Source organism: Camelus dromedarius, chromosome 1 (assembly GCF_036321535.1).
Source record: "Camelus dromedarius isolate mCamDro1 chromosome 1, mCamDro1.pat, whole genome shotgun sequence".
NCBI lineage: Eukaryota > Metazoa > Chordata > Mammalia > Artiodactyla > Camelidae > Camelus > Camelus dromedarius.
In genome coordinates, this window is record NC_087436.1 from 56,931,285 (window position 1) to 56,950,796 (window position 19,512).

At 37.9% G+C, this 19,512-nt stretch overlaps 1 protein-coding gene across 10 annotated transcripts in view; it reads right to left on the reverse strand.

Annotated features, from left to right (window-relative positions):
* Positions 1–18,854, reverse strand: part of PDLIM5 (PDZ and LIM domain 5) — a 185,445-nt gene extending 166,591 nt beyond the window's left edge. For 8 of the 10 annotated variants that reach the window (XM_031469309.2, XM_031469300.2, XM_031469293.2 and 5 more), the window contains exons 1-2: positions 18,752–18,853; positions 15,297–15,434 (exon numbers count right to left, since the gene is read on the reverse strand). In XM_031469309.2, the coding sequence (XP_031325169.1) occupies positions 15,297–15,392 (96 nt within the window). In that variant the 5' untranslated portion in view covers positions 15,393–15,434; positions 18,752–18,853. Of the gene's footprint in view, positions 1–15,296; positions 15,435–18,751 lie in introns of all 10 variants that reach the window. The other 2 variants (XM_031469330.2, XM_031469324.2) reach the window with 2 other exon arrangements.
* Positions 18,855–19,512: the final 658 nt, after the last annotated feature.

Sequence of the window (19,512 nt, forward strand, 5' to 3'; positions counted from 1 at the left end):
ACAAAAATAATTTTTTGTTTTACCTTATCTTTCAAAGTAAATATTCTTGTAAGTGTGATGGCAATGAAATGAATGAGTAGTCACCACTCCACGAAAGTTACTTTCACTGAACTACATATTAAATCTGACCCGATTTCTCATTTATAATTAATTACTCTTCCTACATAAAAACAACAGCACTAAGGATACAAATGCCAATGTTTACAGCCTTTTAAACCCCAAATACTATTGAAAATTAGTATCAGTCCTGAATAAAATAACACTTCAATCAGCAGACTTTTCAGACTTCAGAGAAAATATTTGCTGTGCACCACAGTACTGCGTACTGTGTTCCAAAAACAAACCAGATCAAATCAAACCAAACTCTCACTTTGTTGACAAGGTCTCATTTCAATCTAAAGGCAAAATGCCTCCATCCTATCAACTAACCTGCTGTAGATTTTATTACAACTCACCTTAGGAAATACCTACCCTCAACTCTCTGAAATCATCTCCCACTCCTCTCCCTCTCAGTCTACTCCTCCCACTGGAGTCTTGCTGTCTCTGAAATGTGCCAAGCAAACGTTCATCTCAGGGTCTTCACCTTTTGCCAAAAACGTTCTTCTTCCCACTTCACTCCAGCCTCTGTTCAATGTCACCTTATCTATGAGGCCTTTTTGCTCACCTTCTATAAATCAGTAACCCCTGTTCAACCACCACTCCCCTTCCCTATATGTCTTTGTTTTTACCCCCTACTACTTATCACCAACTATTTTTATTTATTTATTGTCTCTTCTTCACTTCCCTAAAGGATAGGTCTGGGAGAGCACAGGCTCTGTTTTATTCACAACACTGTATCCCTAGTGCCTAGGACAGTGCCTCACATGTAACAGTGTTCAATAAACACTGTGGAGGAAGTAAGTAAGTCAATGAATGACAGCAATGATTTACATTTATGAGTAAAGTTCAGAGTAGTTAAATTTTATATTTCCTAAAATCCATAAAGTTTGTAAGTAGTATAACCACATACAGATCTCCTAACTTTGTCTACAGATGGCTACACTTGGGTCAGGCACTCATCCCAGGGTCAGCTGGCTATGGCCAGGGAAACAGAAGAGCAAGGTAAGGAGCACAGAGATCTACACACAAAGGCTGATGAAGTGCAAGAACTCCTAGAAAGAGATGGTACCACTGGCAGACACACTGCTCAACTTGTCTAGTCTACATTCCACTTACATACTTCCTCTTACAACCAAATTTATCCTTCTCTGGAGGCAAAAAGTGTTCCCTAGAACAACTGTCTCTCACAGGAATATAGCTTATCATTTCTCTTTCAAAGAATTAAAAAACGAAAATCACAGTGAATGACAATCACTAACAGAAGATTGTCTAATTGGAGGTTTTACCAGTGCCAGCCCTCCTTTTAAATCTCTTTGAGAGTTCCTGCCAGACTATCACAGATGGAAGAAGGAAACGGCCTATTCATCCAAAAAAAAAATACTTATTATGTACTTTTATGAAAGATGTTTCAGGAAATAATTTAAACTGCAGTGTGTGTACATTGTGTCTGTACGTGTGTGTGTGTGTGTGTGTGTGTGTGTGTGTGTACTGAGAAGGATGCTTCTAAAGAATTTTCTATAAAAACCTATGGAAAAGAAAATCAGAATTGATTTGGAAGATGAAGTTATCTAAAAAGTGATGGATAGAGAAATACTATTCCAATGTGTCAAAACTGCTTCAACTAGATATTACTAGGAAATATTTATTACTGTAGGATAATCTTTATTATTATTAGGTAACCTTGGCTGAGTACTTACTATGTGTCAGGTGCTTTACAGGTGTTAATTTATTTAATTCAAGAATCCTGTAATGTAAATATTATTTTTCCCCTACTTGAGAGTTACGGACCTGGGGTAGAGTCAAGTAATTTGTCCAAATGTATACAGCTGGTGAATTACAGAGCCAGGATTCACACCCAGGCATTGTGCTCCAGAGCCTGCACTTGTAATAACTACACTAAACAGCACATAGAATCCTGTCCACTAGAAATATAATCTTAAAATGGTATGTTGGGAGAAAACATAAACCTTAAAGGATCATGGCAAAAAAAAATCAATAAAAAATACAAGACTACTGTGTTAGCTTTGGTAATAAAATGTTCAGAGACATTTGAACACTTGTCATGGTATCATCACATCTGCCAGTAGTGTTTTTTTTTAAGGCTGGAAATCGATTACTATTACATTACTTTAAATCTTAAAATCATTAAGAAAACTGTATCTAAAGTAACATTTCTTTTACACTGGTATATTATTTTGTCATACTTAATGTAATACAGATATTTATAAGTTGACTGTAAAGTATTATTTTGCAAATATACCCCAAAACTCATTGGAAAACTCATTCTTTTCCTGAATTTATAAAAAGTTGACTTTAAGTATGAAGTTACATCATTTGCTAAGGCATTATGATCTATTATTCTGGACCTACAGCTACATGATATTGATAACACTTTTATCCATTAACAATGTATTTAAGACATGAAAATCTGAATTTAATGAAATGTCAACTGTTAGCCTTCTCTTATTAGATGTTAATCCTGCTCAAGTGACCTCTCTGAAAGGCTCAGAAATGAAAAACATTAAATCTTATAAACTCTCTCCACTTGAAATAATAAAAGGACTACAAAACATAACTTTTGGCATTGGGCACATTAGGCAACCAAAAGGCTAAAACATTCTTTTTAAAAATAGACACTGTTAAAATCTTTTTCAGTTCAACGTATCTGACCTAACACTCACTTTATCTTTCAGACAGACTCTAACAAAAGTATACCAGTATAATTTGTAAACAACTCCTGAATGTGTGTGCAACATTTCCTTACTAAAGTAGAAAAGGTCGTAACATCACAAGGAAATGAAAACAGAAGCCATCTGGGAAACAAGCTGCTCCTTAACAGTGATAATTTAAAAATTTTTTAAAACACAAAGTAGAAAACTGTAATCAGTGTGCAAATAACAATGAGAAAATAATCATTTCTGTGTTATAACTTATAAATAACTTTTCCAAACAAATATATTAAAATAAGTATCTTACTTCCAGGTAGCCACCTTGAAAGGCTATGGTTATTCCTTCACTCAAAAAAATTTTGGAATTCTTCCCCTGAAATTTCTTTCAAAACCAGTTTAAAAACACATCAGCTTGCAGATATGGTAAAATCATAGTAATAGTAACCCACTGTCCCTAGCTCGGTTCTGACCCAGAGGAATCAGAATTCCTCTCAAATCCCCAGCTGTCCCACCATCACCCTCAATGTCATCCTCCTCTACACCTTAAACCTCCTTAGCTCTCCTTCGGACACTAGGCTGACCTCCCCTCCCTCATCTCACTCCACTTTCCTCCTTGCTCACTGCACTCCTGCCACACTGGCCTCCTTTTCTGTTCCTTAAACACACCAAGCTCTCTCCTGTCTCTCGCCCTTTGCACTTACAGTTCTCTATGCCTGCAGTGCTGTTCTTCCCCTTCCCATGACTGGCTTCCTATCCTGTTGCCCTCAATTAGTAGGGCCTGTCTTGACTGCCCAACTTAAGTAAAACGCTTAACCCAGACGCCCTTCCCCACCACAGCACCTTATTAAAATTACACTGCTTATTTATTTATACACTTGTGAATTAACAGCCCTCTTACTGGAATATAAGGTCCATAACAATAAGAACTTTGTTTTGTATATTTTCAGTCCCGTGACCAGTACTGGGCATAAAGTACATGCTCAATAATGATACTGAGCAAATGGCTCCATGCCCAGATGTAGATATAGCAAATTGTCTACTGGAGCCTGTTCTGTGTCTCCTCTATGGATTCCACAGATCCTAGTCTAGAAGTTCCATCCCATCCTGATAGGCTGTGTGGTCAACACACATACTGTTGTGGTCTTTTCCAAGGTTTGATTACTACATACATGTCCTCACCTGCTTCCAAGTTCCTTCTTATATTCTACATCATATTCCATGTGCCTTTAGGTCAGAAAATAGAGAACCACTCTCTATAGCCAAGCCTAGTACACAGTAAGAGGTCAACAAATATGTGTTAACTAACACCTTCTCCTGGAAGGGCTCTGGCATGACTCATTCAGAAGGGCATCACGAGGAGACAATACCAAGGACGCGCTCTGCTCTACCAAGAATTTATCCATCTCTCTTAAAAGATAATAGATAATAATAATAATAAAATCTCCAAGAACTAAAGCTTGAATACACCTCAATTATGTGTTTCCTGAATTCCTTCCCACGAAGTTCCTTGATCTTTCATGCAAACAGCACGCACATACACAAACAGTCCTGCCCCTCTCAGGCTCTCCTAACCTCCATTTGTGTCCAGACAAGCCCGAGTTTGCACACGTACAAAGCATAGGCCAGATTTAATTTTCTTTCACTTTTTAAACAAAAGACACACATACTGTAAAAATTCCAAACAGTACTAAAGTATACAGAGAAAACTGAAAATTCTATCAAGTTCACTGCCCGGGGCAGTTCTAAACCCTGCCCTACCCAGTCACAAAAATCAGTTTCCTTACTTAATAACTATACTTCTGCATTGCTCTTTCTTTGGGGGGGTGGGGCAATTACATTTATTTTCATCATTTTTTTAAAATGAAGGTAATGGGGATTGAACCAAAGACTTCATGCATGCTAGGCATGTGCTCTACCACTGAGCTATATCCTTCCCCCAGCACCGCTCTTTGTTTTTTTTTTTCAGCATTGCTCTTAATATATCTGAGGTGTGAGGTTCAGTTCTGCGAGTCATACACAAAGAAACATTTAAAAACTGAATTCCTTTTAAAGGCAAATACTCAGGGTCGTGAAGAGAAGCAAACTATTAGAAGAGAAACATTTGAAGAAATGACTTCCAACAGAACATCTACCAGACTCAAAGGGGAATATAAGTCAGTCACCTATTTGAAAGACTGTAATATGAGCGACAGCTATCATTTGTTAAGCATGACACTAAAGGACAGAAGTAGAACCGCTGAGTCAAATACAGAGAAAACAAATTCAGGCTGACACACAGGAAGCCCTTGGGAGCCAAAGGGCTATTAAAATTAAGTAACCTCTAGGGCATCTCCTGACTAACACTAACAAAGAAAACCAAAATATTTCATCAGTTAATGATAACTATCAATCAATTCTAGAAGAACCAACTACAACTGACTGCAACCCAGCTTCCCATTTGTCCCCTGTCATCATTATGATCATCAGTCAACAGTTAACTAAAGATGTACTGGAAATTTTAATATGATCTTGAGTAAATAAGATCCAGGGTTATAGGGGTGATTTTTCCTGGTGAGAGAGGTTCATGATTTAACAAAGTATATGACCTATTTATATGTACTTAAACTGTACTGCTATGAAACCTAGTATCTGAACTGATCTCTGGCCCAGAGCCTTAAATAAACTGTAACCAGTTCTTTTTACCTTAAATGTTACCACTTTAGCTTAACAATGAGGTGCGGAACAAAACCAGGTCTGGCCAAAGATTCCTCCAGAAATCTTTAGTAAGTTCAACATTCATTATTATGTTTTATAGTATTAAAATATTATAAGCAATGTCCCAACTTCAAGGTCCTCTAAATCTTTGGTCACAAAGATACAGCATCATAAACAGAACTAATGACTGATATCACATATTATTAAAGCTGACATTTATTTCCAAAAACTATTTGACCTATGGTGACTAAACTCTGAAAAAAAAGCAAAAAGACCAGTAGCTGAAGAAAAGTAGATCTGTCACATTATTTAGTCAACAGCAGTTCCATTGTAATTTAGCCTTAATCTTTTTGCTGAAATGATCTAAATAACAAAAGATCCATAACAAAAATACTTTTAAGAAAACAAAGCTACATGCAGTTTCTAAACATTAGTGTACATGAGAAACATCGAAAAAGCATGAGAGAATCCCTAAACATCCTGAATTCAAAGTCTGGGGCCTAGAAGCTACATTTTTAAAATCTAACTGATGTTGATGATTAGTTTAGAAACTAGTCATATTTTTTCTTAATAATCTCAGTTACTCCCATTTATATAAGCCTGATGCTACAGCATGCATACTCTCTTTAAGAAACACACACACAAACTTAGTTGTCGGTAGTGAAAGCTGTCATCTATTCCTAGAAAGTACAGTATACTGGTTAAAAGCATTACCACTCAGTTTGACTGGTATCAAATCCTATGCTTATCTAATTACCAGCTGTGTAGCTCTGGGCTTGTTATTTAACTTCTCTGTCTGTTTCTTTATCTGTACATCTGTAGAGATTTTAAATCATACTTCCTCAGAGGGTTGTTACGCAGATTAAGTAATCAAACATGTGCAAAGTATCTAGAGTAGGGCCTAGACAATGACAAGGGCTCAATAAACGTTAGTGCATTTTCATTATTATTATTTAATATAGGAAAGAAAAGAGACTCCAGTGGGATGGAACAGTCAGACATTTCAAAGAGCACCTAGTATATGAATGTGCCTTGATGGATGGGTAGGGCTTTAGGGATAAGAAATAAACATATTGTGTGTGAAGAATGAAGAGACCAAGGGCTTCAGGGGGAGGGTACAGCTCAGTGGTAGAGTGTGTGCTTAGCATGCACAAGGTGCTCGGTTCAATCCCCAGTACTTCCATTTAAAAAAAAAAGAAAAAGGTAAAAAAAAAAAAAAGTATGCTTCTAAGAGACCAAGGACTTCAGGGTTCATGACAGGCATCTTGGACCATAAACTCGGTTTTACTGAGTGGGCCCGCTGATGCGCAGCCTGAATGGCAGGCAGGGGAGTTAAGCAATAAGTAACATGAAGCCCTACAGTTCTCAAACAGTACAGTTCTCAAATGTATTAAATGCAGGGTTTTAGAATTCCTGCCTGGGCAAGGTGCCAGCCTGAGTGAGGATGAGGAACCAGTCTAGGCGAGAATAAGCCACTGAAGAAGTTTGGAAATGCCTTTGTCTGCTAAACTATCAAAGTATCATCGACAATTAGATAGTAACTAGCTAGAATCTTCCAGAATGAATAAAGGCACAGATAAACAGAAGTGCCTAGTACGAAAAGGTCAAAAGAAACATTTGTAAAATATGTGGAAGTCAGTAGCATAGAGATATTTCAAGAGAATGTCCAAAGTCAAGAAAACTTCATGTGGAACAATGCTTCTATTTATACACAAACTTCTTTCTCCAGAACATCTCTAAGAGCTGCTAGTTAGGGAATAAAGCTTCTGTTTTCTAAAGGACATTTGTCCTCCAGTACCTTTTCTCAAGAAGAAAAAACACTTTCAGAAATATCCGCAATCTCCTCTGGCTAGCATTATACGAACTTACTAAATTTTTTAATTTTAGCATCTCTAGAAGTTAGTATCTCAGAAATCATAAGAGAAATACTGCACTAATAACTGGATCCTCAACGGAACCAAATCACAATACTTAAACCCCTGATGGAATCAATGGTAAATGGGATTCCATTATTACTGTCCTTAAAAATCCGCTTCCCCTTTTGGTAGATCAAACTTCACCCAAGATGATTATCATGAAGAAGAGTGGCCACTGTTAAATCAGTTTTTGAATCCTGGAAAAAAATATTTAACAAGGAAACAATTCAAATAACAAATGGTACAAATCATTATCTAGTTCCAAACTCCTCTCATCATACTTAAAGTTTTATAGCAACATAAAAGTTTCTTCTGTATAGCACAGGGAACTATGTTTGATATTCTGTAATAACCTTTAATGAAAAAGAATATGAAAATGAATATATGTATGTATATGCATGACTGGGACACTGTGCTGTACACTGGAAATTGACACATTGTAACTGACTGTACTTCAATTTAAAAAATAATGAAAATTTAAAAATATTTTTATAGCAACATGCTAAAGGGAAATTCCTCCTTCCTCATCTTTAAGCACATAAAATACAAACACCCCGGCATCCTCTTTTTGTCACCAAAGTTACCAACACGTACACTCTCTGCTGCTTACACCCAAATGAAGAAAAATGAAGAAATACATCATTCCACACATTAGTATGACTTCACAATGCCAGACTCACTAAGCTATGAAACACTATAAACCGTTGTGACTTGTTACACTCCACTGGCTAATAAAGGTTGATATGAAAGAACAGTGAGGCTCCTAAGAGTGAATTTTACTACGTCCAAGGACCAAGCCAAACACCTCATTATGGTCAGGCTCCTTGTCATATCATCTAAGGGGAGCTGGAGAAGAGTAGGATTCAAAATTACACACTGTATCAGGCTACTGGAGAAACTCCAAAGGTAACAACCTTAAATCTGTTAAGTGTAATTTACTTAATTTTTCAGAAAGTCTATGACAGGGCACTATGCCAAAAACTGCTCCAAAAAAACCAAAAAAACTTTCACCATGTAATTGGAAGTAATATATTAAAGAGAGAGGAAATCCGTTTGGAAATAGGAAACATATGATGGAGGATAATCATTAATCAAAGCTCTAAACGAAAAAATTCAAATAATACTACCCTCCCCAAAGTTATGAAACCATTTAAAGAAGGTCAGCACATTTTTATTTCGTCTATTCTCATGCAAAATGGACAAAAATGAACCACTTAAAAACACAGAGAATCCTCTGTAGAATACTTGTGATTAAGCCTTTACAAAAAAGAGAAAGATGGAAATAGGCCCATCTGATTGGAAAAGATCTAAGTCTGCTGAAACACGTGCTAGCACAGGTATGAGGAAACTGGCTCTCCTGCTGTGGGCAGGAGAGCCTCTAGACATATTCAGCAACATCAATCAAAATTACAAGAGCATATGACCTTTGACTCAGCAATGCCATTTATAGGAATCTGTCTGACAGATGTGCTCATATAAATGCCATATACATGTAAAAATTACATTACAGTGTTACTGAAAGAAAAAGATAGAAACAACCTAATTGTCCATCAATAGAAGCCGGTTAAATAAATTACAATAAATCCAAACACAGTGCACCTGTTAAAAAAGAATGAAGATATATTCACTGATGTGGGGTTAAATGAAAAAAACAAAATGCAAAAAAAAAAAAAAAAAGTATTTTTTAAGGATATTGTGTTGAAAAGGAGGTTGGTGAGGATATGTCTGTATTTTCACACATCTGTATAGATTATCCCTGGAAGTACACACAAGAAACTGCTAATACTGGTTGCTTCCAGCCAGAGGAAATGATTAGCAGGGCTACAGGAGACTCCTTCCTCTAAACCCTAGTGAATCTTTTGGCTTTCAACTCACATCAATGTCTCACCTAAAGAAAAGTACAAATTAACCAAACTTTAAAAGAGAGTGGAGGATGAAGCGTTAAAATTTCCCAAGCACCAAATCTGACCCAGTAATTAACTGTTTCCTTTTTTAAATTGCCTCTTTCTTTTCTTCTTCCCTCTAATTTGTTCTTGATCATTCCCTCTATCAACTTTCCCAGATCATTTTACTCTCTTCCATTGAGGCTGGACAGGGACATGTGTCACAAATGCTAAGCCCTGCTGGGAGTACTAAATGCCAATGAGGTTGATGAACTTTGTTCCAGTAATTATCACACAAAATGGGCAACAATCTCAGCTGTGAAAGACACCTGAGTATTTACAAAAGGATAGATAGATAAATCCACTTATGCAACAAGAAAGAAAAAATAGTAAGAAGGTGACAGAAGATGGGGGAAGTGAAAATTTGAGAGATTCCGTTTTAATGATATCATAAAAAGTTCTTCCAAACTATCTTTAAACACTCATTCAATATTGTCTGCTCTGTCCAAACCTAAGTATTTTATTACCTTAAAAAAAAATCAATAAAAACAAAGTATCCATGCTATAAAAGTGATTTTCCCACTGTGTAATTAAAAAACCAAACCTGAACTCCCAGAAGTGGCTCTGCACTTAGAATACCTAAATTAGGGATCACATGATCACAGCCATTACTTTTTCAAATGAACATTTTTTCATTCCCATTATATCATTTATTTGCAAATCCATACATATATTAAGATTTCACATGCTAGGTTCTTGTTTTGTCAAATTTTATGTTACATACTCAACATTTCTACATCTCAAAAATTTAACTGAAGACCTAGAATCTCACTTACTAAGGCTGAAACATAAGTATCCCTTATAAAACCCCAAAGAAACAACCCCTTTTTACCTAGAGCAATGTTTGCTTCTAGATTAACTAACTCATATCAAATTTCTCCTCCATGCGGTTGTAACTGGGGGAAATGGCCGTGACTGGTAGTGCAGTACATGAGAATCTGGGCAAGAACTACAGTAAACAGGATGTTTTGGACAAAGACATCTGGTTAACTGTACATCCACACTGTAGCCTGACCAACAACCATCATAAAGACAAGCTCGTTACATTGAAAGTTCTAAAAAAAAAACTGAAAATATATCTACAGGCTTCAGTACTCTCTGTTAAGTAAGTAAATGTCATGAGTAGATAAATAGGTTGTATGAAAATCTCCTTTACGTAGGTCTAAAGTACTGTTCTTATTTCATCCAATCTCTACAATATTGTTTCCTCTACCAGATACAAAAACCCTCACACACCAGTCAAATTCCTCTTATTTTAACAAATAACTTTCCAAAATGCCCAATATCCATTAAAAACTTAAAAGAAAAACCAAAACCAAAAAAAAAGCCCCCTTATTCTAAATCTATTAATTTACCATAAAATATACTGAAAAAGCTTTTCATAACAGACTAGAAAAACACCTTTGGGATTATCTTGAGATTCTTGAGCCTTCTGACCACAAATGATAGAAAACTGCCATGTGGGAAAAGACAAAAGGCTAATTAACATTTTAAAAGCAGAGAGTGAACATCCATATGAAATATACATTACGTAGTTAAACAAACTAATTTTATTAACCTTCTAGCTTGGCATGAACACAGGGTAGCTGGGCTGGAGGGAATGTAAAAGAAAATACTCAACAGCTTAAAATTAACAATGGGCCCATTTATTCAAGGTAGGATGGTTCTCCCATTTCAGCTTGAGGACTGAAAGTCTCTTTCTCCCCTCCTCTAGGAGGGAAACTCTGCAGCTGGCCTATCACTCAGCTATATTCACAGCTTCACTCAGAGTCAAGCAATGGCAAGAAAAGTCTCTGTCTTCATTCTGCACTGAAAACCAGCACAGAGAAATGTTGACTTTGAGGTGTTCAAATTTCATCCTTCAAGGACCAGTTTAATTAATTTCTCCTGTAGGAAGCCAACTCTCCATCCCTGAACAAACACAAAAGGTCTATGCCCTCTGAAAATGAGAAACACTTATCTGTATCTCTGTCATTCCATTAAATATTGTCTTGTGACAGGTCTTACGACATTGTCAAGTACTGCATTTATTTCTTTTCTCCCCAACCTTTGTACTCATTACTCTGTCTCTTCTTCAGTGGCTTCTAGGAAATAGTCCTTAAACTATTGAATAAATGAATTTATAGCAAATTGTTTTCATGTGTTTCAAGTGTTTTCTCTGTTCTATGTTATACTCTTCAACAGGGCTCCAGACTCCAGGAAATGGAACATTTCTTCTGCTTTTCAAGTTGAATTCCAATCTTGTCTGACCTGGTAACAACTGGTCCTCCCCTAACTCTTGAGAATCAAAATCTTTATTATTTGGTTATTAAAATGTCTGACCTTATTTTATCTGCTAAAGAAATACCATAGATGTGTTTATGGAGAATTGGGAGACTACCTTCAGGAAATCCAAATATTGATAGTTAAGGGAAAAACTCTAATATCATACATCAGAAAATAACACACAGCAGACAGAATATTTCAACTTTAGGATGCTATACTTAAAAGGTAATTCAAAGACACAGTATTCTTTGTGTAATTCCATCGTGAGGAGCATCAACTTGCCAAAATATGACCTTGAATTGTGCAACATCTCCTATTTCTTATAAAATGTATTGGCGAAGACCAACAAACCCACACTGCTACGATGAAACCCATTCCCACATTCCATGGCTTCAAGGCAATTCCATAAATACAGGGTCATGAAAAGATAGCCTGCAAACTCCAGTAGACAGTATTCCATTTTAAGGTTAGGAAACTGAAGACAATAACATGTGACCAGGCAGTTACAGCTATCTAAGGATATTTTCAAAAAGTCTGCAAGAATTACCAATCTTATCTTAGAAATCCACATACTAAAAAAAGTATGCAAAACTCACACAAAAGAGACTGGGAACAAACCTGAGTGTAATGTTAAAATTTTATAGTTTGTATGCTTTGGAAATAAAGTCATATTCAATATATTCATAGGCTGGTAACAACAAAATCTCAAGAAAACAGAAAGTTCAAGTCCCAACCAATGGCTTATTCATCTCAAATACATTTGATATCTCTGCATTCCGGTATTATAAGGGAACATAAACAGCCCTTTGGAGTTCAACATAATGATACCTGACCAGAGGAAAAATTGTGTACTTCTGAACTCTATATATAATAAAGATACAGGTTCCTAGCTAAGTACAAACTTGCAATTTTGTTTCTTTTTCAATTCCAACAGACTGTAAATTAAAAAACACATATAACTACTATGTTTCCTATAATTTTGGGGGATTTGATGTTTCAAGTCTCTAAATAATTTTCTTTTGAATTTCATACAATTGTAAAAAATAACAACTGAGAGAATACCGTGCCAGACCTTGTTAAGAATTTTATACACATTATTAAAATAAGAGAATCACTAAATTACATTTTTTCAGGCATGCTTTCAGGTTTTAATTGCTTCTTGATACTATTAATTAAATCATCTGGTGATCACTGAAATATATTACAACAATTTTAGATAATTAAGGCAGAATAAATATAACCAGATAACTAATTAAGATGAGGTATAACATTAATAATCTTACTGCCACAATATAACTTGGTTATTAGGCACACATCTTTATTAGGGAATGTTACCAGGCATGTTTAAGCTGAACCACACAAGGGGTTAAAAATAACTACAATGAAAGGCCAACAGCCTAGCAGCTCAGTTAAGCCAACATTCCCTCTCCTCCTCCTCCCGTTCCCATCCTCCCCAGTCCAGAACGAACTGCATGCCCCGCTGCACAAGACCCAACAAGGTCACCGGAGATGGCAGAGACTTTTGTAAGAGAACAGAAATAACTCAGCAGCTTTGCTACCGTAGTCTCTTCTAATCAGTATGTTCAAAATCCTTTAATTAGCACTCTGTCTACACAAGGAAAGCATTTCTTCTGTGCCAGGGGAGGGCGCCTATGTATGTACACAGTGTTCTGTTGTATCAGCATCACAACATGGAGCTCAAATTGTTGGCCAGGGAACTGAAGCACAGAAAATTCTTTTAAAGGCATGGCACCACAAAATGTACATAATCCATTTGCACCTGTATAATCATACAACAAAGTGATGATTAAGTCTGTTTCATTTAGGTGTCAATTTGTTTCTGGACTTTTTTCCAGCAAAAATGGAAGTATTTAAACAATACTTTTCTTTAGTCTATTATCATAAACTAGGATAGTCAAATTTAATATAGAAGAATGCTACCAGAATGTGAAAACAGACAATGTTCAAATATTGTTCCTTTCTTCGTATTAGCTCTTTATTAGGAGGGGAAGAAAAACACTGCTTCCCTCCAAGAAGAATAAGTCTACAAGACACATTTTTACATGGATGCTTTACATTTACATTTTCACCCAGCCACGAAGCCTTAAAACTTGCAGGCTGGATTACATATATGTGCTTCCTTGTAAAAATCTGAGTAACTGGAATCAAGATGGAATTCGGTGATAAAGGTATTTAAAAATCCACAGCCAAGAAACAAGGAAAACTTCACTAGTGAATTGGGATTTGAAGCATTTTAATAGAGATATGTAATTGTTACAAACTTATTTTTAATCTTTCAAAATCAAGGTGGCTATACATATACTGTAAGAAGTGTCGTGTGTATATCTGTATATGTTTGTAAATATTTATACATATACAATTAAAATAAAAGATAACCTTCTAAATACCTAACCTGAGAAACAATCTACCTAATTTAAGACAAAGCTTATTATTAGGGAGGCAGCACAGTATAATGCTTCAAAGCCAGCCCTTCCACACCAGCCATGTGAGCTCACAGCACAGTTCCATACAATGAGAATAACACCACTACTTCACAGGCTGGTGTGAGAACTAAATGAAAGGGTGCAGGTAAAGAACCTGGCAAAAATCCAAAAGTTTGCTAGTAGGGAGAATAGGGATTTTCATGTACTGTACAAAAGTGTAAATTGGCACAACCTATCAAAAAGTATATATATAATTATGTATATTATATCCACTGCAGCATTACTTATAATAGCAATACTAGAAACAATATAAATGCTCTTCAATAGGGGATTGCTTAACGAAAGGTTACTTCCCTATGAAAGAACTCTATACAGCTGCTAAAAATAAAACATATATTAACAGGTAAAGTTCTCCATGGTAAATTGTTGAGAAAAAAGCACTGTGTAGAACCTGTGTATAATATGCTACCATGTAAGTAAAAGGGGAATAGATACTCATATTTATCTGAATATACAAAAAAACCCTTCTGGAATGTTACACAAGTAATTAACAGCAATAACTACCTACTAGACATGAAAGTGAAACAGCACCTGATACACAGTCAAGCCTCAATAAATGAAAGCTGTAATCACTCCCCTCATCAGTATCATCAAGAAAACATATCCTTAAAATACACATGCAGAATACATTCGAACTAAATCCATAATGAGGTAAACAATCTCAATTATTCCAAGGCTATCTAGTTGGCGATCCAAGTCCTTCATTTCCTCTTCAAAGGTAAGTAGCCTCTGGCCATTTTACTTTAGGCTCTCACCTTCACCAGAGAGTGAGATAAGGAAATAACACCAAAAACAGCCATTTTATTCAATATTGATCAATACTTTCTAATCAACAGCTTTTAGGAGCTGAAAGGGACAGTAAAAATCCCATAGTGCAAAACTTCAATAACATATGAAGAAACTAAGGTCTAGAGAATTCCCAGTGTTAGTGACAGTTCAAAAATTTGGATTCTGCCCCTAGTTAAAAGCTTTCCATTTCATTATTAAGAAAGGAGAAAACAAGCTTAATTGAAATCAACTATCCTTGCTAAATTCCCTCCCTAGCCCCTTGTTTATTTTAGATAACTAAGTTTGCTGAGATCAAATTCCATGAGCAATTCTATTAAGCAGAGCATGGGTCATCCAGAGAATTCAACAACTCAGTTCTGAATTTTCCAGGACTATGCATTGAATGAACATCTGTAATAAAATCAGTAGTTTGCTTACACTGGAGATTGTCAGAGGCATGTTGAAATCCTTGCCACCTTGCAGCCGGAAACCCCAAGGAGCTGGGCCAACCAAGGACACACTGTAGTTGCTCATGGTTCTAGTGACTCCAAGTCCAATCCCCAAAAATGAAAGAAACTGTGAAAGAAAATTAGATGGTTAACAAAAATGTTTATTTGAAGACATATTACATATTTAAATGGATTTACTATAAACCTAACTAAATTAGTTCAGTATTTTGTTTTGGGAGGCAGAGGAGAAATGCAGAATAAGTTTATAATTAAGTTTTCATTTCAGTCTAAGAAATGGAATCCATGAGCTACTATACAATTTCTAAACTCAAGCCAATTTCCATAGCCTAAAAATTCCATATCAGAGTACATTTCTGGACACTCAATCAGCTTTACAACTTGCTATAATAAATTCGTGGCTTTTCGCATACAAACTTTAATTCAAAGTGCTTTACAACACATCGTATTATATTTTAAAAACCCAAAATTCTATTTCAGGTTTAATTCAAAATGATTTTCCCATCCTTTTTTGCCTACAGTTGGCAAGAGTCCTTCAATTTCACTCACTTAAATTCTAAGTTATTCTAACATATGAAAAGAACTGCAAATCTGTAGACTCTCATTCATGCTTTGCAAACACTAAACTCTTTAAAATGAGAAGTTGCTTTTTAATGTACAAAAGTATTCTCTCCAATTATAAACTACAACTTGTATTTCCTCTTACAGAGATATGGTATTTGCCACACTTAAAATTATTTACTTTTTTTTCAGAGTATGATGGACAATACTCTAGCAGTGATGTTTTAGTCAGAATCTGCTTTCTGTTTAACATACACACCCCATCAGGCAAAGCAGAGTGAGCATTTATCACAGAGAAAAAGACTGACTAAACGTGGTAGGAATATACGGTTAAACTCAAAGCATGAAAGAGAATTAGAGCTTTAGAAGGAGCTTCAGTGCTTTCTTTTTTCTGTTTTGCTGGAAGCATGCTCATAATGACTCTCATGATAGTACTTTTACATAATAAAAAACTAAAGAAAAAAAGCATGACTCAGAGTTTGGTATTGGTTGTTATGGTGGTTATATGTGAATGGGAGAAATTGGGAGGAATAGAGATTTTCTAAAATGTAATACTAAGAAACCTAGTATTTCCCTCTTTAAGAATATTAGTAATATAACAGACGTATAATTTAATAATTTTAAAGCCACATTGAAAAAAAAAAGCTGTTTAAGACACACTTCCTTGGAAGTCTGTGCTGTTCAACCAAATCGTCACCTTCTATTACCTATCTTAAAATATTACTCCATTTTTTAACCCACTCAAAATTTCAACTCCATCATGTCATATTAACAGTGGCAGATGTAGATATTTGAACCACTAGGTATATTAAAAGCAAACAGATTCCATCTTCTCACATAGGGAAAATGAGGCAAAACTTTCAAATAAGTCTAGTTCTTAAAGAAAATTAAATCACTGAAAATCTGCACTGCATCTACCAAGAAACAAAATGGGCTTTTCCACTGGCACAGTAGCACACTAAACTATCAGGCAGTAATACGTGACTTTAGCACTGATGTAACAGGCACTAAAAAGACAAAAAGGCGAAATCAGAGGTCAAACTTTTAGATGTGAAAAACAAACAGTAAGGAGGTAATAAGGAGCCACACATGATTTAACTTTCTCCCTACAATAAAAGAAAAGACTTTCAGAAAACATGTAGAGAAAGACTGTCTCGATAATGGCACACAACACAAATCAAAAAGTGTGTAAAGTCAGTAGATATTTCACAGGCAGCCTGCCCTTCCTTTTTTAATCTTTAACTTGTTAAGAGAAGAATGTGAATGTTAGGCTCAACTTCCTCTAACCCCATTGTTCCCTACAAGAAAATGTATTTAATTCCTGTATCAACCCATGTACCTGCAACTTCCCTTTACTTGGGGGCTCCCTTCCTGACTTCTCCCATTTGTTACTAAAAGTTCTAGCACTGGCAAGGTCACAGCTACACCACAGAACCAGTGTCAGTTCATTTCTAGTCTGTGTCGTTTCCCTTTCTGTATTCTCTCTTTGCTAGCTTTATGTGACTTAAAATATTCTGATCCCTAAGCAATGGTAATATTATTGGCTTTTTCCAGGTCTCCTCCATCTGGTTATTAGTGCCAAACTCTTCCTAAAATACCAGTCAGGCAGGAAATAGTGAGCAGCCTTTCTGCTTTCCAACACGTAGAAAAAGTTGGAACTTCTGCAGAGTGCTGGATTTTCTTTTAGGGAAAGTCCAAACCATGTCTTCGCTCTAGGACTCGGGAAGGAAGGTGGGTATTTCCCACACTTCTATCCTAGCTTGTCCGGTGGGTAGGATGAGGAAAAGGAGAACTCGTGATGAACTGCTCAGAGTAACAAGAAGGGTCTGAAACGCAAGCAGTATCTTGAGATACTGCTTTTTCCCCAGACTGAGAGGCTGTGGAGGTAGAGTGGAAGAACTAAAACCACAGGCACAGGATGAAAGCAGCCGAGCAGACAGCTTTCCAGCAGAGGTTCACGCCTAGCCCTGTTTGCCAAATAAGGTTCCGGAGCCGACTGTTTCCGAGGCAGGCGGGTCCCAACGTCCTCGTGGTCAAGAAGGCGGACTTGAGATAGGATCTGGCGATCACACCCTAGACCTGCCTTGCCCAGCGCAGCCACGAATTTTCTTTCCAAGCCCTGCCCTGTCCATACGCCCTTCCCTGTCCATACGCCCTTCCCTGTCCATACGCCCTTCCTTTTTCCACTTATTGTCAAACGAACTGGAGGCACAGTCTTACAAAAGCCCCAACAAGTACGCAAGTATTAATAAACCTGGCGTTCACGACAAGTTTTTTTTTAAACAATCTTTTTTTCTAGACGCACGGTAAGTTTTCCCCTAACAAGTTACACAATTCTAAATATTCGGAGGGAAATAACATGCTTCTCAGTAGCGTAAGAGCAAATAAAAAACCAACACTCCACTCCTGTTAAGCCCCGCTCCTCCCTACACCCGCGGGGACTGGCGCAGGACGTGGGAGGACCGGACGCCTAGGTGGGTGCCGGGCAACGCCCGGCAGCCGCATCGCAGCTCGGTGCGGGGGTGCGAGGGCCCCTCCGCGCCCGCGCTCGCCACGCCGGGCGCCCAGCTCACAAGTGCCTGCTCGTCCCGGGCGGCCCGGGCTCCGGAGACTTCCAGTGCCCGCTCTGGCCTGGCGCCCACTCCCACGCCGCCCATTCCCGAGCGCTCCTCTTCCCACGCAGCTCTCCCACCTCCGCCGGTTCGCATCCAGCAAACACCTGAGAAGCCTCCCAGCGCTGGGCGCGCCCCCCTCCTTTCCCCTAGCGGGGCTTCCCTCCAAGCGCTCCGCGCACCGCGCTTCCCCTTCTTTCCCTCCTCCCTACCCGGGGACGGAGACGCGCATCCACGGCGGGCGGCCACTCACCTCAGGTCCGCTGCGGCGATGCCTCCGCCTCAGACGAGCGCTGACAAGTGACTCGCGGTGCGTGCGCCGTCCCCACGGCCCGCGGGAACTTCCGCCTCCTGGCTCCCCCACCGGCCCCGCCCCCAGGACAGGGACGCCCCCTCCGCTCCCGGCCACGCCCTCGGGCAGGGCCGGGCAGGGCAGCTCCGCGCTGGAAGAAGGCTGCGGCTGAGCCTAGGGCGCTGGCTTGCTGGGGAGAGCTGATGCCGCCGCGGAAAAGCTATTGCACTACTGAGTTCGGGGGTAGTAGTCTTAGGGGATTTTGAGCAGTACCTGCCAAAGGTCCGCTCCGCCTGTATGTTTTGTAGTGGACGCATTTCTCTCTCCAGAAACTTTGAACTGGCAAGCAGTTGCTTTGGCTAAAAATAGAAGAGGGCTTTGGGTAAAACTCTATGCAAGTTCAGCGGCTACTGCCTGGTTTTTTGAGAGAGCTTTATGTGCCCTGGGAAGTGAAGACACTGAAGTTTACTTCTCAGGAAAAATGAAAATCCGTAACTTTAATATGTAGAAGTTAAATCCTCTGATCAATCCAGAAGACTGTGATAAAGAGCAGCGGCCGAAAGTGGTTCAACCACTATAATCTCAGCTTATTTTTTCTAAGTCCAGATCAATAGTCCACTTTCCCGTTTCTGTGAAGTTGCTTCATTTAGCCCAAGCAATTTATTCAGAAGCAAATTTGAATAATGTTCAGTCAACATACAGAAAGTAACTTGTTGGCTTCT